Below are 21,100 nucleotides of genomic sequence, written 5' to 3'. Positions count from 1 at the left end.
AACTTACGGTGCAGAGCCAAGCGTGCTTCAAGGCGGGCCTAGGAGAAGCCAGGCTAGAAGCGCAGGACATCATGGAGTCCACCGTGGCCCACATTGATACCTCTGGCCGAGCCATATACGCTACGGACATGAGAAGGACTGCCTGGCTCCGGGCTACTAAATTTAACCCTGACGTTCAGGAACGCACATTGGACCTTCCATTCCATGGTAGTGACCTTTCACTCCACCACGGATGAAGAATTTGGTAAAAAAGAACAGCTCGCAGACAGTCTTCTTACGAAGGCCACTCCCAAGGCTTACAACCAGTCACAGCAGCGCTCTTACAAAGGGGTGGGCCTTTGCCTGATTCCGGGGCTTTCAAGAACGAATGTCAAGGCAACCCAACCGTTCTCAGAGTGAGCACTGGAGGAAACAACAAAGGGGGGGGGCGCGGGGAGGAGAAGGCATTTTCCAATCTCCCTTCTCCGCAACAGCCTCCGAGTGAAAGAAGGCATGACATGCCCCTTCACCTCCAACTGTCTCCATTGCCTTGCCTCTCGTGCAATTTTGGCACCAGAATATTTCAGACCCCTGGATCCTCTCTGTAGTCTCCACGGGGTATCGCCTACTGGTACCTTCCTCTCCTCCCACAGATTGAGACAGCAACTCTGTTGGCGGAGTTCTGGTCGCTTGACCAGAGCCATGCTCTGGAAGAAGTCCCAACCTCCCATCAATGTTTGGGCTTTTATTCCAGGATTTTCGCCATACGGAAGAACCACCAGGCTGGCCTGAGAGTTGTGTTGGACTTGTCCACCCTCAACCTCTCCCTTCCTCTGCAAGAATTCAAGATGGTTACGCCAGCACTTATTGCAGAAACACAGAACATGGGAGACTGGATGTGCTCCCTGGATCTGAAGGACACGTAACCTACACGTCCCAATTAGGTAACTGCATTGTTCCTTACTGCGGTTCACGATCATGGGCTGCCATTTCCAATTCAAGGTACTACCCTTTGGCCTCAACTCAGCCCTCAGGGTGTTTACTAGGTTGATGAATGCAGTGGCAGCCCTCCTCAGAGCCCAGGGCCACCAGGTCTACCCATAGCATACCTGGACGACTGGCTCGTCCGGGCTACATCGCTGGAAGCGGTTCACTGTACCTCCTCCGCACTTATGAATACTCTACGACCTGGGGTTCACTATCAATCTCAAGAAGTCTCAGGTGCTGCCCACGCAGACCCTGACCGTCCTGGGCCTCATCTCTGACACGAGATCCGAGAGTCTCTTTCCCTCGGAGGACATGATAGCGGCAATTAAGAGAGCCACTCTCACTTCCTCTCCAGGGCAGTGACCTCAGCCTGGTGGTGACAACATCTGTTGGGTATAATGGCGGCCCTCCTGTTGGCCGAACCCCACACAAGGCTCAAGATGAGATTATAGTTGCACTTTTCAGCCTCATGGAATCGGGAGAAGGGCTCCCAAGTGGAGCCAGTCGACATGCCTCCCTTTCTCCACCGGACCGTATGTGATGGTCTGTGGACTTCAACCTGCGGCAGGGCAACCCTTTCGGCTGCCGGTCCCTCAGGTAACGGTGACCACAGACTCCTCCCTAGAGGGCTGGGGAGCCACTCCAGACAGCCAGTGTCCTGTTGCTGAACTCAGCAGGAATCCCACATCAAGTGGCAGGAATTGGAGGCCATATGGCTGGCTCTCAAGGACTTTCTCCCTCTCAGCGAGGGCAAGGCAATTCTTATCCAGACGGATAACTCCTCCAGCATGTACTATGTCAACAAGCGGGGGGGTTATAGATTCCCCTCCACTGTGCAGTCTAGCCGTCCGCATGTGAGGGTGGGCATTGTAGAACATCGACCTCACCGCAGTCCACCTCCTGGGGGAGTCCAACCTGGAGGCAGACGGTCTCAGCAGACCGCTCCTTGGTGACTGGCGAGACCGTGGTTCTCTGAGCTACTCAGCTTATCGGACAGACCACCCATTCACCTCCCCGCAGGGCTCGGCTCCCCTCCTGGCCCAGCAGGGGGGCAGGATACTCCACCCCACTCCTCACAAACTAGCCCTTGCATCGTGGTACCTGAGCAGTTCACGTTGAAGCACTTCACCCTCTCTCAAGCTAACCTAGAGATCATCTAGGGCGCTAGAAACAAGGCTACTTGGCACCAATAGAGGAGTAAATGGTCTAGCTTTTGTCATTGGGCCGAATCTACGGGTATCGTCCCTCTTAGGTGCACCTTGGACGATGTGCTCTCCTCCTCAGCACACCTCGCCCACTCCGGCATACAGGTGGACACATTCTGCACCTATCTGACAGCCATAGGGGCCTACAGGAATTCGGAGGAGGGCCTCTTCTTTTCCAACCCGGTGGTAAAGCGTCATCTGGCGGGCCTCTCAGACTCTACCCGCCTTTAAAGAAGCCACTCTGCATGGGACCTCAATGTTGTGTTGGGCGCCTTGGCGCCAATGTTTCGAGCCAATGGCATCTGCAGACATCTGTCTGGTCACCAAAAAGACAGCTCTGCTCGTGGGCATCGCATCTGCTCGCAGAGTTGGCGAGATTCAGGCTCTGGTGCATCAGAGCCATACACCACTTTTCCAAAGGACCAGGTGGTCCTGCAAACGCACCCTGCGTTCCTACCCAAGGTGACCTCCTCCTCCTCCCATCTCAATGAGGAGAGTGTCTTACCCACATTCTTAATTAACCTCAACGATGAGCTTCAGAGGGTCTTGCACTATCTGGACGTCAAACGCGCTCTGAAATACTACCTAGACGGGACCAAGGACTTCCTCAAGTGGGACGCCCTGTTCGTCACTTTCAGTGGGTCCAGGCCCGGTTATCAGGCTTCTAAGGCCTCCATAGCAATGTGGATGGTCGCGGCCATCAATGAGGCATATGAGGGGTAGCACAAGCTGGTGCCAGCTAACTTGCATGCCCATGCGGTCAGAGCCAAGGACACGGCCATCGCATTCCAACGGCATGTGCCGTGGCAGGTCATCAGCAGGGTGGCAACCTGGGCCACCCCTTCGGCTTTCTGTAAGCACTACTGTTTGGACGCTGCCTCTAGGACCGATACGGCTTTCAGGCAGGCGGTTCTAAGAAACCTGTTTTCTTAAGGAGGGTCTCCTCTCCACCCTGGGGCTACGTTCTGTTGTATTCGCACATACAGTATGGAGCGAACGGGATGGGACGGAAGAGTAATTATAGTTACTCACTGTAGTGACTAACATACTCTTAGTCCATAGACCCCTTTTCTCCATCTGTCCCACGGCCCCCCCAACCTCCTAATTATACTGGCGTCATTGGGGAATTCTGAATATTGTTGAAGCGTTAATGGGGACTGAGGGGCGCCTGTGGGCAGAGTCAGGTGAGTGCATGCTCCCAGTGCCGTGCCTCTAAATTTAAAGGGGAAGATTATTATTTCTGGTGAAAAAGGTTCTGTCTCCTGTCCCTCGTGAGGGACGCCCAGACAGTATGGAAGAAAGTGGACTATGGACTAAGAGTACGTTAGTCACTACAGTGAGGTACTATTCATTTCTTACCAACAACTTTGACTGTGCAGTCGCAGAGAGACGCACCATGATGCCACACTCTGTTGCAAACCAGCGAAAACCGGTCTTTGCCAAAGCGCAGTTGTGCCACCGTAGGAAATAAGTGGATGCTAAGCAACTTTGATAATGTGGTATACAAGGACTATAGGCAGCTAAATGGTGCACAATGCGAGAAAAATAGCTTTTGTACACGACTTGAATCTAGCTGGGCTCATAGAGGGCTCAATATGCTGAATACCATCAGAAATGAAATTCGAGGTAACAGTAATTTCTTCTAGAAGACAGCTCATCTTTGTGGCAATCCTCCTGCAATTTGGGTAGAATCCGCTGATCTTAGAAATGCACATGATGTGCCCCAGACATGCAACTTCATCCAATTATACCGAGCCATACACATATCAGCTGGTGGGCTGCCAATCAGGTTGGCTTTAGAAAAGAAAAACTTGAGTCCACCCAAAAACCATGTGGGGTTGGCTCGGTTGGTGCTGAAAACCAGGTTGGGACAGTTTATACCACTCTAGAGAGCTGCTCTGGATTCTAAGGTAGCCAGCATCACCTCAACAGCCATTTTAGCTGCGCTTTGTGGTCCCCACAGACAGCTGGCCCAAAACAAAATGGTTGGGTGTCGGACCTGCACACGTTGGTACCCCATAGGCTACCATATTAGTAGATTGGACTTTTAATGCTGTGAAACTGGCTGCACTCCTGGTGAAGCAAAATTAAATTCCAGCTGGCAGCAGCATACTGCACATCGTCCTAGGAGACATCGGGACCACCACCAGGACAGCACACTAAAAAACAGTTGCAGTGACTGGGAATTCACTCGGTTACCTCTGGCCCCAAAAATGAGTCAAAGATGCTGGAAAATAATCAAGGAACATGCAAAATGTTAGTCCCAAAAAATGGGACAAGAGAACCCCAAAAACAGGAATTATGTCACAATTCAAAAAGGTTGTTTGGGGAAGGGGGTGTATTCAAACACAGCTCTCGCATCCGCTCCTCATTCGAAAATCCATACCAAATCCACTTGCGCAACAAATGCTGTGCAAAGGACGTCTGCAGAAGGATGGAGTAGGTTTAACAAGTACTTAAGTACCCCTTAAGACAAGTACTCAGTTTGGGCAAAACCTTCTTCATGGGCAACAATTTCCATGGTCTGGTGAAGTGCAGCCAATTTCTCTTTAGTCATGTCCATGATGGGAATACAGAAATAAATCGGTAGCATTCACTCAACGGGACAGCGCAACCATCTTGCATTGCAAAGGGTGCATTGTTTGTAGCCGTTATTACAAATTGTCCTGACGTATTTTTCTTATTTTATAAACGCTGCATTTGTTAGGAGCTCTTTGGCTGGTGCCCAGTGGTTTTTCTCAATTATCTGGTTAGGACCTAAAATATTACCATTTCTATTTTAAATTTCATGTTGCCAAACTTTCCATGATTGAAATAAGTGGATATGGTGCATAGTTCATTGATTGTTAATCCCCTTTCATCCAGACTAACATTTATGGCTGTGTACTGGAAGCCGACTGAGAACTAGTGGCTAGGGTTTAAGTGGGTTATAAATTGGCAGATTCTGAACTGCACAAATACATCAGCTGCCCACAAGTTAAATCTTTTTTCTTCAGAGTTTAACTGATTTTCCCAATTCTCGTTTTTCTATTCCAGTTCTCGTTCTCAGCACCTAGGTGCACTTTTGTTAAGTTTTAATGAACTCACTTATGTATATTGCATGTGATGACTGTTAAACTGCCTTCCTCCTCAGAGAAAACAATCCCACACTAGTTGAGGTTTTGGATGGAATTGTGCGGCTCCCAGAAACTGTTCATACGGCGGTCAGATATACCAGCATAGAGCTTGTGGGAGAGATGAGTGAGGTGGTGGACCGCAACCCCCAATTCCTGGGTGAGTATTCCTTTTTTATGTACATGTTGAGGGTTTAATGTGTTTATTTTAACATACATATTGCACTTGCATCCGAACTCTTAAATTTGCACGAGTATGCTGCTGAATTTGAGGCAGATATGTGCATTTATCTCTGCTATGATTGTACAACTTGAATGCTTTGCTGTGAGAGTGAAGGTGAAGTGTTTTTATGGAGACAAGCTGTAGTAGTTTGCAGGTCTTCCACTTAAGGTTAGGCCAATCTCTCACTGGTAAGGTGATTGAGCAGAATGGCTTCACATTTCAGGGAAGCTGAGACTTCTTTAAGCGATAATGTCTGGAAAGATGTATTATTCTTGGTAACTCGCCCATGGGACCCACAGCATATTTGTTTTCCCACTGTTTATATGGGTGACTGCTTTTTATCCTCGCTCATCTGCTCAGCTCGTATTGCTTTGGATGCCCTTCAGGCTCCCAGTGTAGTCGGAGCTTCCATTTTCATTTGCTTTGTTCTTACATGGCAGCACAAGCCACTTTAAGTGGATTGCTGCAGGGACACATTGTGTCCTATTTTCTTTTAACCAAGTTGTTTAAATTTTGAAATGTTTCCAGAATAGGCTGGTGGCAGAGAACCCATTTTTTTTACTCTTCCTGGCTGCACTACCGTGAGGAATATAATGCGTTTTTGATTATTATATATTCTAAATTGCTAGCCCTTAAGTTTAAGCATGTTTCTTGGGTGCATCATCTTTGTTAGCTTCCTCTCTTCCCTCTTAGCTTGTATGTAGGCTTTTTAAGGCATGAATCCATGCAGGATGGATTTATGCAAGAGGGCAGTCTGTCATTGGTGCTTATTTGTGACTGTGATCTGACAGGTGGAAGTGGTGTCAAGCCTCGCTCCATATACCATCCAGTGTTGTCTTCTTGCGGGACATATGTGAGGTAGTTAGCTGCCCATTTTCGGTCAACCTCTACTTGGGGTTCATTTGATAACTACCAACATGTGCGTTTGATATAAGGAGAGGGTGTGGAACAGTTTTTGTATGTCGACCACTGGAATCAATTTTTGTGTGGAAGAAATTGGAGTAGCACTGGACGACTTCTGCTTCGGCCAGCATTGTCTCAGCCAATCACTATGTTGCCAATCTATGCCTTATAGACTGGGGGGGGACCTAAGGTGTCCCCCTTCCTTGGACTCATGGTATCTACCAGTCTGTAGTCATGCTTGCTGTCCTCGTGAACCAGCGTATTGAAGAGTAATTGTTCTGTATTTTACCTGCATCCTCTTGGAGATGAATTGCCTTTTTGCATTGAGACTGTTCAGATGGATGTCCAAAATGTGCCTCGTAAGGAGAACTTTTAGAGGTGTAACTAATCTGAGGATATTGTCCCTTCTCATGGGGCCAGGGCAGTGCATCCACAGTACAATAATCCCACGGGGGAGAGGGGGTTGTGCTACAAAGGATGATCACATGGGGAAGGAACTCTCCTGTGGGATTGGGGGTGACTATTCTTGGGGATCGTGGTATTCCCCAGCCTTAATGCACCTTGCCAAAGACCAAATTCTCCCCTTCCCCCCTCGAAGTAGAGCAAAAGTGCTCTGTTGCCAGGCCAGTCACTTTAATATGCTTCACAAACCTGCAATACGATGGAATACTAAATATCTTAAATCTGAGTTGAAATTGAATACTGTAAAGATAATCATTGAGAGCCCGAGGATCACTCTGGAGAAGAGTGAGCGGTCTAGCTCTCATGAGATGTCATTTGCCTGAACAAATGCCAACCAGTGCAGGAGTTCAAAAGAAAGACGGAGGGAGAACGGTCCTCCTCCGAGGAACTCTGGTAGCTGTGCACCAGGCTGGCAGAGAAAAGCCGCAAAGGTAGCTGCGAAACTGAGAATGCAGACGCTTGAATGTGGTCCATGCTGGAAGAACTACACGGGCTGCTGCCAAGAAGTACCTCTGGGTATCTCCAGCTCAGGTGAACCGCCTGCGAGGAAGGACGCGCCACGGAACAGAGATGCCTGCAGAATTGCTGCAGACCCTGCCATTCACTGGAAAAATACTGGAGCAGTAGCTACGGAAACGCCAGTACCTACTGAAAAGCAGGAAATGGGTATGCTGGTTTCCTAGGTGCCGTTGGAGGTCTAGGGAGCCAAAGAGGTGAATACAAATATTGGAAGAGGAGTTTCGATTCTGGGACCCGCTCCCATATTGGAAGGTGGGAATAACCAAGATAGCGGAATACGGTGTTTGGCAGGAGACCACGAACTGCGAGTCTGAGACCCGCACCCAAGTGAAAGCCAGGCTCCTAATATAAGGAAGAATAAGATGGTATTGAACCCAAGTGACAGTCCATGAGAGGACGCTAGCTTGGCAGGAGGGTGAACCAAGCTGTATTGCTAGCCTGGGACCAGCACCCATGTGAGATTGAAAGGGTCAAGGACCCTGCAATTGATAACATTGGATTCTACATTTAATAACGAACTGTATCAAGTTGGTAGGATAGAGTTGTGATTCCAAGAAACGCATCCCTGTGAATTGTCCAGTGACATTTGCCTAAGAAGAAAAAAGGGGCTTACAAGTCCAAAAGGATGGCAAGTGAGAAGAACTCTGTTAATGGAGGTTTCTTCAAGTCCCACTTGGAGGGAAGACTTTAGTAAGCTATCCCAGTGGTTTGTAGATTCCCCAAACTCTTCGTATCAGTCTGTACTACTCTAGGACCCTGGTGGTGGCAGAGCAGCAAACTAATTTTTAGAGGAAGATGTGAGTTTGTAGGTAAGTGCAAAGAACCCAGTCAATAATGCACACCAAAGAAGCCCTTGCGCATAATTGTTTATTAAAATATAGTTTTATTATATTTACACAAGAGTCACTGTTAGATACTTGGCACAATAAACCAACACACAGGTATACTTTTTAAAAACATTTAAAGGGTCACTTCTTAGTTGGTAGTTGCTGAACGCATACAGGAGTTTGTCAGTTCTAGCGTTAATAAAGCGCACCCACAACTTAATAGTCATTGTATTTAGTCTGCATACACCTATAAGGTGGGGATTTTTGGGAAGCAAAACAGTTGGTTAGTGTTATCCTAGCAGAGATTCAGCTTCTAGAGCCCGTTTCGCAGCACAGCAAGGCTTTCAAAGTTAAAAACGCAACCCTAGCTAAAAGGCAGTTCGTAGCAGCTTAAAGTCTTGCAGAGCAGTAGAAATCAAAGTTTCTGTGGATACTTTCTAGGAAGAAAGATAAAAGAAGGCTTAACCAATGTTGTAGCCCCTGTTAAACGACTCGCTAAAGGGATACAAGCTTCTGCTTGAGTCAGAGTTAAGAGGCGGCAGTTGCCCTGGACACCTACATGCACTCCGATGCTCTGGAGCGACTTTCTGGAATCGAAAAAAGCAATGCCTATTCCCCCACAGTGCTTTAGGTTTGAAGAAAATGTTAGTTTTGGATGCTCTAAGATGTTGCAGCTGTGGACCCTGACCTACCGATTACTTGGTCTGATGTCTGAAGGCAGGACAATGGACGGGGTCTCTGAGCAGCAGTTTCGAGGGAGGATCTCTGGCATGAAATTCAGTAATTTCTCTGGTCACTGCAATTTTGTCGCCTTTTCTGCAGTACCAATAAAGGACGCTGGGTCAATCTACTTCGCTTCCTGCGGTCCCGCATTCTGATGAGGTGATCTGGGCGAGTTGGACAGGGTCTCTGGAGTGTCTTGGAGGGCTTAGCCAATATTTGGATGGATTCAGCCTTTCCATGTCTATGCACTCAAAATGGACGGCACAGTTCCTGATTTTTGGGTTCTGCAGCTCTGGAAACTCACAGGACTTCGGGAGATGGCTCAAATCAAATTTCGTCTTATGACCGTTTGTTCCCACTAGCCAAAGGGAAGCAGTAGTTTCGAATGGATTGTGTCCTCCAACGTATTCCTCATCTATGACATGTAATGTCCACAGCTGTGCTGCTTCAGATTTTTTTTTTCTTTCGGCAGAGGGCGTCCTTGTTATAAGTAGCATGCTTGGTGGTGCCCGTAGCCTCAGTTCTGTTTTTTCCGCAAACGTGTTTGCTTCGAGAACTCGGCGCGCCTCACGTCTACTACTTCGTATTGTGCGATTATGTCGTCTTCTTCCACCCGACAACACCGCGGTCTGGCTTTAAGAAGTGTTGGGACTGTGGGTTCAAGATGTCCATCACAGACCCACACCGTATCTGCTTGTGGTGCCTGGGCGAGGACGACGCCACAGACTGCTCGAAGTGTCAGTCGTTGACTGCCAAGGCTTTGCGGGAGCGTAAAGGGAAATTGCAGGTAGACCGTGTTTCCAAGCACTGTAAATCCAAATCTGCTGGTATGTCGACCGACAAGTTGAGGGAGTCTCCTTGTCTGAAGAGGTCTAGGTCCCAGAGTGGTTCGCGCCACTCTTCCTCTTCGTCGAGACAGTCTTAGAAGCATTGTCACCGTTCACCTTCCCCGTCCTCTTCGGAAGATGACTTTTCAAGGAAAATGTCATGCCCCACCCTCGAGGAATGGGAGTCTTTTCAGGAGCAAATGTTGAAAATATTTCAGTCTCACAGCACAGTTCCGTCCGCGCCTTCACTTGAAGCTGGCAAGGAACGGTCTTGGTCAGATGCTTGTGCGCCCTGGGGACCAGGTAGTCGCTGTGAACCCTTCGAGGTCATGTTCGGACAAGGCATCAGGAGATCACCATAGACCTGCCAGGTCCAGGTTGTCTCTCCAGAATAATTTTGAAGAGGAAGAGGCACAGATGAGGAGGATGTGCCCTTTGGTCTTCCTTATGGGACACCTGGGGCTCCTGAATATCCATTTCCGAGGAAAGTCTGATTGAAGAGCTGCGTCAATCCTTACATGATGCCAGTGGCCTAGACATGTCTCCTGTGATGGAGTTTGGGAAGCCTGAGCCTGGTGATAATGCCGAATCTTCCTATTGGAGGCTGATGTTGAAGGTTGTAGAGTACCTGGGCTGTCCAGGCCTCTGGTTGCTTATGAGCCAGATGACCTCACCGACAACTTGGATCAGGGTCCGTCCACTGACCCGGTGTTGCCATTTCATGTGGCTGTGCAAAAGAGGGTGGCTGCTACTTGGAATGCCCCGGAGTCTATTCCGGCAGTTAACAAGTTAAGAAAATACCGCCCATCCAGTACCAACCCCCGGCTATCTGTCCACACACCCTACTCCCGAGAGTTTGGTGGTCCAGGCAGCTACGGCCACCTCGAAGCAGGCAGCGTACCCTACCATCTCCTGATGGGGACGATAAACGCATGGATGGAAGGGCGCGCAAGATATGTTCTGCGGAGTATGGCGCTGAAATCAGCCAACTCCACCTGTGCCTTGGTGGAATTGTATTCTGTTTGCAGCTGAGCATATTCCCGAAGGGGAAGAAAGGGATGGCTTTCTAGCTATTGTGCAGGATGGCAAGGATGCCATGCGTGAATCCCTTCAGTCCGGGTTGGACACTGCGGATAGTGTTGCCAGGTCCATGGCTACGAGCACTGTGATGTGCAGATTTGCGTGGTTGCAGACATCGGGTTTTGCACCCGATGTGCAGGCCCGTCTTCTCAACATGCCCTTTGAGCGGTCGCATCTTTTTGGCATCATGGCTGAAGAGAGCCTTGAGAAGTTGCAGACCTCCAAGGCAGCTGCTAAATCTTTGGGTGCAGCTGTCGACAACCTGTGCCTTTTCGTCCTAGGGGACAGCAATGGAGGGGTGGTTCCTTTCGCTATTTGAAAGGCGAAAGGGATGGCCAGTAAAAGGGGCCAATGCACTCGTGGTGGACGAGGTAGAGGTGCCAAAGCCGCTCAGGCAGCTGCCTCTTTGTCGTCAGGCACTGCCACTGCCAAACAGCTGAGTCCAGATCTCATTGTTGTCCAGTGGGGGGCAGGCTGTCGCAGCATCTTGAAGAATGGCAAGCCATTACTTCAGATGCGTGGGCTCTGGATACAATAGCCCACGTTTACTGCCTCCCTTTTCTCACACGACCTCACAACAATCCAGCGGGGAAACACTCTTTGAAGGTTCCCGATCGGCTCCTTGTCCAGGAGATTTTAACCCTGCTGGAGAAAGGCGCTGTAGAACCAGTGTCTGTGGCGGAGTGGAACAAGGGTTGGTATTCGCCCTTATTTTTTGATACCCAAAAAGGACAGAGGAAGGACAAGTTCAAGATGGTCACTCTTTCTCAGATCCTTCAGGCCCTTCAACTTCAAGATTGGTTGGTGTCATTGGACCTGCAGGATGCTTATTTTCATGTGCTGAGCTATCTCAAGCACAGGAAATAACTCCAGTTTCGCAGTCGGCGGATCCCACTATCAGTTTTGGGTCCTGCCATCCGGAGCTCACCTATGCCCCAAGGGTTTTCACCAAGCTCATGGTGGTGGTGGCAGCGCATCTCCAGAGGTGGGATTCACATCTACCTCTACCTGGACGATTGGCTGATAAGGGCGCGTTCTCCCAAGCAAGTCTCGGATCATCTACGTGTCACCTGCCACTCCCTTCACAAGCTGGGCTTCGCCCTCTACTTCAAGAAGTCTCATATGACACCTTCCCAACGGCTCCAGTACACGGGGGGGCAGTTTTGGACACGTCCTTGCGGTTGTGCTTGCCACCCAAGGCGAGAGCTCTTCACATTCTTCAGATGGTCATGAAATTTCAGCAAGCCCAGAGTCTTCCGGCCTTCGAGTTCTTAAGGTTGCTCGGCCTCATGGCATCCTGCATTTTTCTGGTGCTGGAGGACCGCTTGAGAATGAGATCCCTTCAGTGGGCTCTACGGACTGTGGTCCCAGTTCTTGGGCAGGATGTCGGATCTCCTTCATGTTCTGCTCTCGGTCTCGCAGGCACTTCTGTGGTGGGTCGACGAGAAGAATCTCATGAAAGGAGAGCCTTTTTGGCATTGGATACACAAAGGAGAAAGGTGTAGTTTCATTACAACATCAATATCTCATTGGCCAAAAAAGAGGTAAATTCATAAAATACTGATCCACCTGAAAAAATGGGTATCCTGCACAACCTACTTATAGTATCAAAATATAATTTCATTTATTCAAAATATTTTTCTCTTAAACATTCTTTTTGTAAAACAATTTTTTAGACATCTTTTTCTAAAAAGTAGTACACCCCCATATCCAACCTTTGACCAACCTCCAATTGAAGGAAATCAACTGTCAATCATAAATACATCACATAAAACACATTACAACATATAAACTCAGACCATACATATAATACACATTTTTTTCATCAATTGTTTCTGAGAATGAAATCCCAACATGTTTCTGTTCACTAAGTCTTCAATGACGGAACACTCATCAGGGGAGATTTTGTTGGAGACGTGGATTCCTTCAACATCAATGATTCAAGGGCTAACCAAAACTTCACATGGAAGGGAGTATCTAAACACCTAAAAACAAATAGAAATACCTATATTAATGGCCATGAGCAAATTGCTCCCACATAAAACAAACTAGCAATCATTCTACAAAGTTAGGATAGGCCAGTTACCATACACTGATTTATAATTCTCCAAATACTATTTACCTTTAAATGATTATAAAGTCTTCTGCAACTTTCTTCTTCACATTGGTTGCCTAGTGCTTGAAAATATCAAGGACTTAGAGTGCACGTCAAGCTTGTAAATAGCATCAGAGACCTCAAACAGATTTCTGCAAAAAGCAGAACCTCTATTTTTTGGCCAATGAGACATTGTTGTAATGAAACTACATCTTTCTCCTTTGTGTATCCAATGCATTTAGGTCTACCCCTGACCGTGGAGTAGGGTTCTCTGAATAAGAGGGGGGCGTTGTTGTTTGTCCTGTTTTATACATATGAGCCTTTTTGGCAGCCATGGCCGGATGTTAAGGTGGTGACGGGTGCTTCCCTGACAGGCTGGGGAGCTAATGCCGACGATCTGTCCATCAGCGGTCGTTGGTCTCCATCCGTGTCCATACTTCACATCAATCTTTTGGAGCTGCGAGCCATCAGACTGGCGCTGAAGGCTTTCCTGCCGTCTGTGCAGGGAAGAATATCCTGATAATGATGGACAGCACAGTGGCAATGCATTACCTCAAGAAGAGAAGGGATGTGGGGGTCACTGCCTATATGCAGGGAGGCAATGCGGCTCTGGGCAGTATGAGAGGGAATGTCCCTGTCGGTGGTTCATCTAGCGGGCGAGGAGAACATGGCAGCTGATGCTCTGAGCAGGCAGAACGTGGTCTCCGATGAGTGTGAACTAGCTCCGGAAGTCCTTCAGGAGATCTTCGCCCTTTGGGGAACCCCACAGGGTGGACCTGTTCGCGACTGGTGCCAACCGGAATTGCGAAAGGTACTGCTCGAGGGAATTTCCTCCGAGAGGAGCTCTAGGAGACACGTTTGTCGTGGTGTGGCTCTTCCTGCTACAGTGTGTTAGGGAGAATTCTCATTCTATGGCTAATTTCCCTTACCTATAGAGTCCCCCAGCAGCTTTGCTGGATTTGAAGGGTTTGTTTCTTTTTCCTGCTAAGAGTGAGACTCTTTTTCCCACTCTTAGGCATTTTTGCTATGTGTGTTCTAGGCTATTTTTTGTTTAATGTCTATGGGATTTTCTCAACCCCATAGGAACCATCTTTATTCACATGTGTTACACAGCACCCTCAGTGCAGTGACACAGGGGTGTCGTAGCGACCCCCAAACATAGACTCCATACCCTGGGACTGACTACTGTCTCCCAGGGCATGTAAAGTCCCAGTTGACTTTACTAGTCAAATCCTATGAACTAAACCAGTACAACCCATCCTACTATGGAGGTATTGGAAAGGGTTAATAGTTTTTCCCTTATGTTCATTTTCGAGAGGGTACCGTACAGTCACTCTCAAAGTTTCTGGCTGGTGGCAGTGGTTACTACCGTAAATATTCGACCGCGAATATTTCCCTATGGGATTTTCCCATTGTTCGAGGCTACCACTTTTTCTGACAGCCTCTAACATACCACCGGTGCATTTTAATATTAACTTGACTCCGGTAGGTTTTATTTGCCAGAACTTTAATGTAACTTCTTTCTCGTGTCTTTCTCTAAACTCTTAACCCAGGTCGGGGATCCTTCGTTCGTCCTTTTGGCAGGCTTCTACCGAGAAGCCCTCCTTTCGGCGCCACTGAGTCTGGGGTGAGTCCATTGTGTGGGAGGGGGAGTAGGACCCCTGGACAGGGTTGCCTCAGCAACCCATGTCACACTCCATCCTGATATGCTGGAGGGTCTCCCGCCAAGATGACCACTCCACTGTGTGAGTGACAGCTAGGCTGTATGAATGGGGATCTTTTTGCATAAAAGCAGGGTCCTGGAGACTGGAAGAGCAAGACGTTGCTACTGGAACTAAGAAGCCGAAGAGGAGAGAAGCCAAAGACCTCTGCAACGACTGAACCACCGGTGAAGCCCTGCTTCATCTCACCACTTTTCTCCACACGACGAGAGATCATCTTTATCTGCAAGAGCCTTCTTCCCTTGAGCTGGTGGGGCCAACCAGTTTGCCAATCGCGTTCCCGGACCTGCCTTGGTTGAATCTCCCGTACCTTGTACTCTGAGGCCGGATAGCCAGGCACCAGTCCACACGGACTGCGATTGAAAGGAGCATACCTTTTTATTCGTCGGGCAGCACCGCGGCGGATTTCATCCCTGGGTAGTGCAGTAACTCGAACCTTCCTCAATGAGAGCCTCTTCCTCTGCTGGATCCCCCAAACTGCAGGAACTACCAGGAACAACCGCCACTGCAGGAGCCACTTCTTCATTTAAAGGTACATTGTTCTGCCAGGCCGCCCTTTCTTCGTGGTAGCACTAAAGGTGTTTTAACTCTTTTACCTACCTGTTGGGTTGGCCGCCCCTCTCTCTTAACATTGTCTTTCGCCCCCTGCATCCACCTTTTCAAAATCGTTAACCAAAGACTTGACTGCAGCTACAAGAACATTTTGCTCCTGGGCCCTTGCCCTGTACCACTGACTCTGGCACAGGCCTACTGACTGGCTACATTTGTTATAACTGCCTTCTTTAGATTGATTCTCCACTAGAACTGAGTTGGTGCACCTACTTATAACTACCCTTTCCCTTTCTACACCCTGTGAAATGCCATTTTGCTCAGTTTTCATTTAAGTATTGCCTATACTGATGCACTGTCTTGCTTAAACTGGTTCACAAACGTATGGGAAGTGTTGCTAGGGTGTGTAAGAAGGTATTTCTGAATAACATGCGTTTTCCCTCCCTTGTGAGAAATTGCTAGATAATTCCTTGTGTGTGGTTTTCACTGTGCTGTTTTGCTCAGTTTACAATCTGGTTCACTTAGTTTACAATTTAACTTGGGGGTGTGTATATTTTCCCTTTGACTTAATTTAACTTGCTTGATGACTGTGATGCATGTGTTTTATTAGAAGTGTATAAAATAAACATATAACTACTTTTTAATACAAAGCTTTGGTCAGTGTTTCCTTGTACCATAGTACTGTAGGCTTATTGTGTAAACCCTGAATACTGCTCATCTCCCTCTTGAGATAAGTCTGACTGCTCAGCCAAAGCTACCAACTAAATCTTTGTGGTACGGACTGGTACCAAAGGGGATTTATTGCTCTCGCCTGTAGTACTAATCTTCTGTAGTGCTCCCTAAGGGAACTGCACCGGATTCTGCATAACACTGTGCGCGTTTCCTCAGATCCAATCATCTCTCAGGAGGTTGAGAAGGTTTTGTGACTTGCATAATCCTCATTGCGCCGGATTTGGCCAGGAGAGCGTGGTACCCAGACCTTCTAGGCCTGCCCTTCCGTCCTCCAGTGTGTCTTCCCCAACAAGAGGATATTCTCTCGCGAGAGGAAGGTCTGGTTCTCCATCCAGAGGTCAAGATTCTGAACCTTCACGCATGTTTTCTGAGAGGTTGAGCCACAGGGATTGGTACCTCCCGGATGACGTGATGGAGGTGTTGCTTTCGACTAGGCGGCTGGCAACAAAGTCCCTGTATTGTTGCTGTTGGCGTAAGTTTTGCGACTGGTGCAGAGGACAGAATGTGGATCCTTTTCAGTGCTCGATTCCGCAGGTACTCTCCTTCTTGCTTTCTTTGGCCCACAAGGGTCTTCAAGTGGGCACCATTAAAGGTAATTTGGCAGCACTGTCTATATTTAAAAATATATAAAGGAGTTGTGTTACTCATACTAATATCATGCGCCCTTGTCGCAACATTGAAAGGTAGGATCAATCAATGCTTCTTGTACTCCAAGTCAAGTTATTGAGCTTTTATTTCTACATTGATTCTTATAAAAAATGCCCTATGTGATTACACGTGTTTCGACAATCTATGTCTTTTTCAAATCGGGGCTAATCAGAAAATATATAGCAAGCATGGTATTAATCCATTCCAAAATATACAAAAAATGCACCCAATCAAAATTTTTTAACAGTAATGAATGGCCATTTGAGGGAGGGGAAAGGGTAGGATCGTTCGGGTTGAGAGAAAAAAATATTTTTCAGAAATGGAGGAACAGAAAAAAATAATAAAAAAACAAAACGACAATGTTAAGAAACAATTATGATTGATTAGTATTGAATAGCTTCCCGATGATTGAGATTGTTTTGTTAAATATATCGCTCACTGTTTCTTACCTAATCTGTCTGTTTCAAAGTTCATAAATTGAATGCTTTAGTTCAATGGTCATGGGTTAAATCCCTGAAAATTAAACATCATATGGCTCATTAGTGAGTTTATCTTCCCCACGATATTTAAACTCGCTTCGGGTAACATGTTGAGCCAACCCTCGGGTAACATGTTGAGCCGTCCCTTCCGTTGAAAATTATTAAATTACAGAAAAGGGACGTGTCCTTCGTCTCTCATAATTACTCAGTATTTTGAACTGCCAATATCCGTATCAAGCTTTAAGCATTGTTATGTCTCTGTCCAAAATGTAGCACCACGTTTTCCCCACGTGTAGACGGACTGTATAAACAAGACCCCCATGTCGGAGCCCTCTTAGCACGCTTACCTGCTACCAACGAGCATGTTCCGTCTCCAACAGTCCCCGTGTGTTCTGTATCTAGGTGCTATTGTTATTGTGAGCTCAAGTTACTGGACGACTTGGTCCTACTACTGTGTTTACCACTTTCGTCCTAATTCTTGTATAATACGATCATTAAATCATTTGATATTTTGTCGCACACTCAAATGTTTATTTTATGTGTATCAATTTTGTCAGTCACAAGGTGGTACTCAAGCTTTCTATCCTCCTCGTCCTAGTAAGGAAGAGGAAAGGCTGCAGAGGTTAGATCCTAGAAGAGCCTTGAGCTTTTAGCTCTCCAGGATGGCTATACTCGGAGTGGACGACCAGCTCTTCGTGGGGTATGCTGGACATCGTTTAGGACAGGCTGTTTCTAAGCAGACCTTGTCTAGGTGGATTATCCTCACTATTTCAGAATGCTACCGGTTGGCTGGTAAGGACACTCCTGGGGGTCTGCTGGCTCATTCCACCAGGGACATTGCTACTGCTACTTCAACAGCCCTCCAAGGTCCTGGTAAAGAATATCTGTGACGCTGCAACGTGGTCTTCTACACACACATTTGTTAAGCATTACTCCCTGGATACTGCCCATGCTCAAAATGTTACAAAAGCAGAAAGGAGCAGGAAAACTCTATACCCTGGACCAGAGTATTATTGTGAACCACAAACACGGAAAAAAATGTCCTGGGAGTCTATCCACCCCAGCAGGGCTTTGTTGGAGGAATTTGGGGAAGCCTCTGGTTTGAAGATCAACGCAAGCAAATCAGAACTGAACCTGACCCTGAACGCAGGGGACCAGGAGTCGCTCAGGGCGTACACCCCTTTCCTGTGGAGACCGGGCAGCATTAAATACTTAGGTGTGAAAATTACACCTACCCTAACTGGCTGGGATCAAGCTAACTATCCGTCGCTTTTGGGAGACATCAAGAGGGACTACCGCAGGTGGGGGACCTCTGGGTGTCGTGGCTGGGCAGAATAGCAGCGGTTAAAAAGGGTGCTTTGCCACGCCTTCTGTACCTCTTCCAGGCAATCCCACAAGGGGTACCGATCAGCTTTTTTAAGGCGCTTGACGCCTTAACTAGCAAGTTTCTCTGGGCGGGGAGGAAGGCGCGAGTTAGCAGGCAGCTGCTGATAGCTCCTACACGGGCAGGGGGACTTGCACTACCGAACTTCCAACAGTATTCTGAAGCGGCCCAGCCGCGTCTAATTGGAGATTTGCTTCGGGAGGGGGGGGCAGCACAGGACAAACAGTGGGTAATGATGGATAGAGCGGTGGCGCACCGTAGTCAGGCGGAGGTGCTATGGCTCCCACGGCAACTCAGACCTAAGCATCTCTCCGAGAGCTCAATAATGAAATTAATCGCAGACAATTGGGACAAATTGATAAGAACGAAGGGGATCACATCCTTCCCGTCCCCCTTCACGCCCTTGTTTTGTAACGGGACTTCACTCCAGGGTTGGAGGTGGGAGCGTTTGCGCATTGGCAGGAGGGAGGGTGTAAGTGGCTGAGTAGTCTATTTAGCGGGGGAAGAATTCTCACATTCAAAGAGTGCGAGGAGGAGTTTTGGATAAAAGAGGGAGGAAGGCTCAGATGCGCGCAGCTGCGGCACTGAACCCGGTGAACAGGCAGGCGGTAACAAGAGATAAGACTTGCTTTGAGAGATTCCTCTTGTCTAATGATGGATCTAGAGGGCTGATATCTGACCTTTTAAAAATTCTAGACGAAGCCACCGTCCGGGGTCAATGGCGATTTATGCGGAGGTGGGAGCAGATCGTAAGGAGGGACATCAAGCGAGGAGAGTGGGCGCGCCTATGGAGAAAAATCCCAAAACTAGCAAAAGCTTCACAGCTGCAAGAAACATGGTACAAGATTCTCTTTGGGTGGCATTATACCCCAGCACGCCTGCGGGAGATCTACGCTAGCGCGTCGGGGACGTGCTGGAGGGGCTGTGGGCTGGAGGGCACGGCACAACATATCTGGTGGGACTGCCCGGCAATCAAGCCCTTCTGGAAGGAAGTAGGGGAGGCCCAAGAGCAGGAGTTTCACAAAGGGAGTAGCAGACCCCAGAGGACATTCTCCTGGGGCTTGGAGGGGGCGCTGCTTCGGAGGAACCAAGATTTCGGGAGAAGGCCAGAGTGATAATCGTAATTGCAGCTATGACAGTAATAGCGCAACGATGGAGGAGTACGGAGGTTCCCCTCTTAAGGGACTTGCTATGGAAGCTCTGGGAGATTGTAGCCCTTGAGTGGGCGTCATATGCAATGAATGGCAAGGTGCTCTCTTTTGCAGAGGACTGGGGAGAAATTATGGAGTTCCTTAAGGATGACTTTCGGATTGGGTGGTGTCCTCAGCGCCTACGGCTGTTGGAACCGCAGTGAACCCTAGCGCGCAGTTCCCGGGTGTGCGGGGCTGAGCACGAACTCAGGGGGGGGGGCCGGGGGGCGATAGGGGGTCATGTTTTGGGTAGTTCCTGCATTATGACATTTCTCGACCAACCTGGGGAGCAACGGCTCGAGAACTTGGTACTGCTGCCCGTGGGGGGGAGGGGAGGAGTTGGGTTCTGTTTTCTTTCCTGTTTTTGAAAATGACTAAAGAATTTTCAACAAAAAAAAAAATTGATTAACATACAACAATAGAAACAGTAAAAACAATCTATCACAAGGGTGGATCTGAGGAGAAAGGTGTTGTATAGATCACATCCCTGGACAATGAACTCAACCGGTTTCGATGTAGAATGTATATTGCACAACGTCTTCATCAGCACATAATTTCTTTTTTTACTTCACTGGTCTGTAACAGGTGGCACATGGTGGTTATTTAATACAATTTCAATTGATGGGTTCAGCCCATGAGATGGGGCACTGCTGCATATTCATGCAGTAATGCTCTTCTCTTGCAGTCTTTCGCCTTATATCTCCTGATGAAGACGTTGTGCAATATACATTCTACGTCGAAACCGGTTGAGTTCATGGTCCAGGGATGTGATCTATACAACACCTTTCTCCTCCGATCCACCCTTGTGATAGATTGTTTTTACTGTTTCTATTGTTGTATGTTAATCAATTTTTTAATATTAAAATAACTAGACGGTATGTGGGGAATGTGTAACTCACTCCCAATTGTTAATCAATTGTGTTATTTGTAGCTATTGTTTGGTTGAATGTCACTATGAATGATGTATGGTTTGAATGCTGCACTATGAATGGTTTTGATGATGGACTAATTTTAGCCATGTGTTATGATTACCCATGTTGTCGTGTTATGTGATACAATGATGTTATTTAAAGTAATGTCATTAATTTACTATTTTGTATATTTTTAGTATCTTGGTAAATACATTTTGATACATTTTTTTTGTAAGCAATACAGTTTTGCTCTCTGGACATTTATTTCCGTGTTTGTCATGCTCAACATGTTGCCAGTGCTTTACTCTGCCGTTTAATTGGGTATGTCTTAATTCTCCAGCATGGGGTCTGGCATGGATTCTCATGCTCATGAATATTGCCCGTCAGCCTGGGAATCCTCGGTAAAGAAAAAATCAGTTTGTTTCACTTCTGAGCTGTCTTTCTCCTACAACCAATCACTGGTCTCTGGGTCATACTGCCCCAGCCAATGACTGCCCTCTACCTAAGCCTCCTCCTCTGGCATCCATCTTCAGATTTTTGCTG

General features: G+C 47.6%; 1 protein-coding gene across 3 annotated transcripts in view; it reads left to right on the top strand.

Annotated features, from left to right (window-relative positions):
• The window catches only part of TNPO3 (transportin 3), a 1,153,743-nt gene that overhangs the window by 595,280 nt on the left and 537,363 nt on the right, over window positions 1–21,100 (top strand). For all 3 annotated transcript variants that reach the window (XM_069629554.1, XM_069629553.1, XM_069629552.1), the window contains exon 11: window positions 5,305–5,444. In XM_069629554.1, the coding sequence (XP_069485655.1) occupies window positions 5,305–5,444 (140 nt within the window). The remainder of the gene's footprint in view (window positions 1–5,304; window positions 5,445–21,100) is intronic.

The sequence above is a fragment of the Ambystoma mexicanum genome, chromosome 12 (assembly GCF_040938575.1).
Source record: "Ambystoma mexicanum isolate Mex_15411 chromosome 12, UKY_AmexF1_1, whole genome shotgun sequence".
NCBI lineage: Eukaryota > Metazoa > Chordata > Amphibia > Caudata > Ambystomatidae > Ambystoma > Ambystoma mexicanum.
This window is presented reverse-complemented; position numbering and strand designations above follow the sequence as displayed.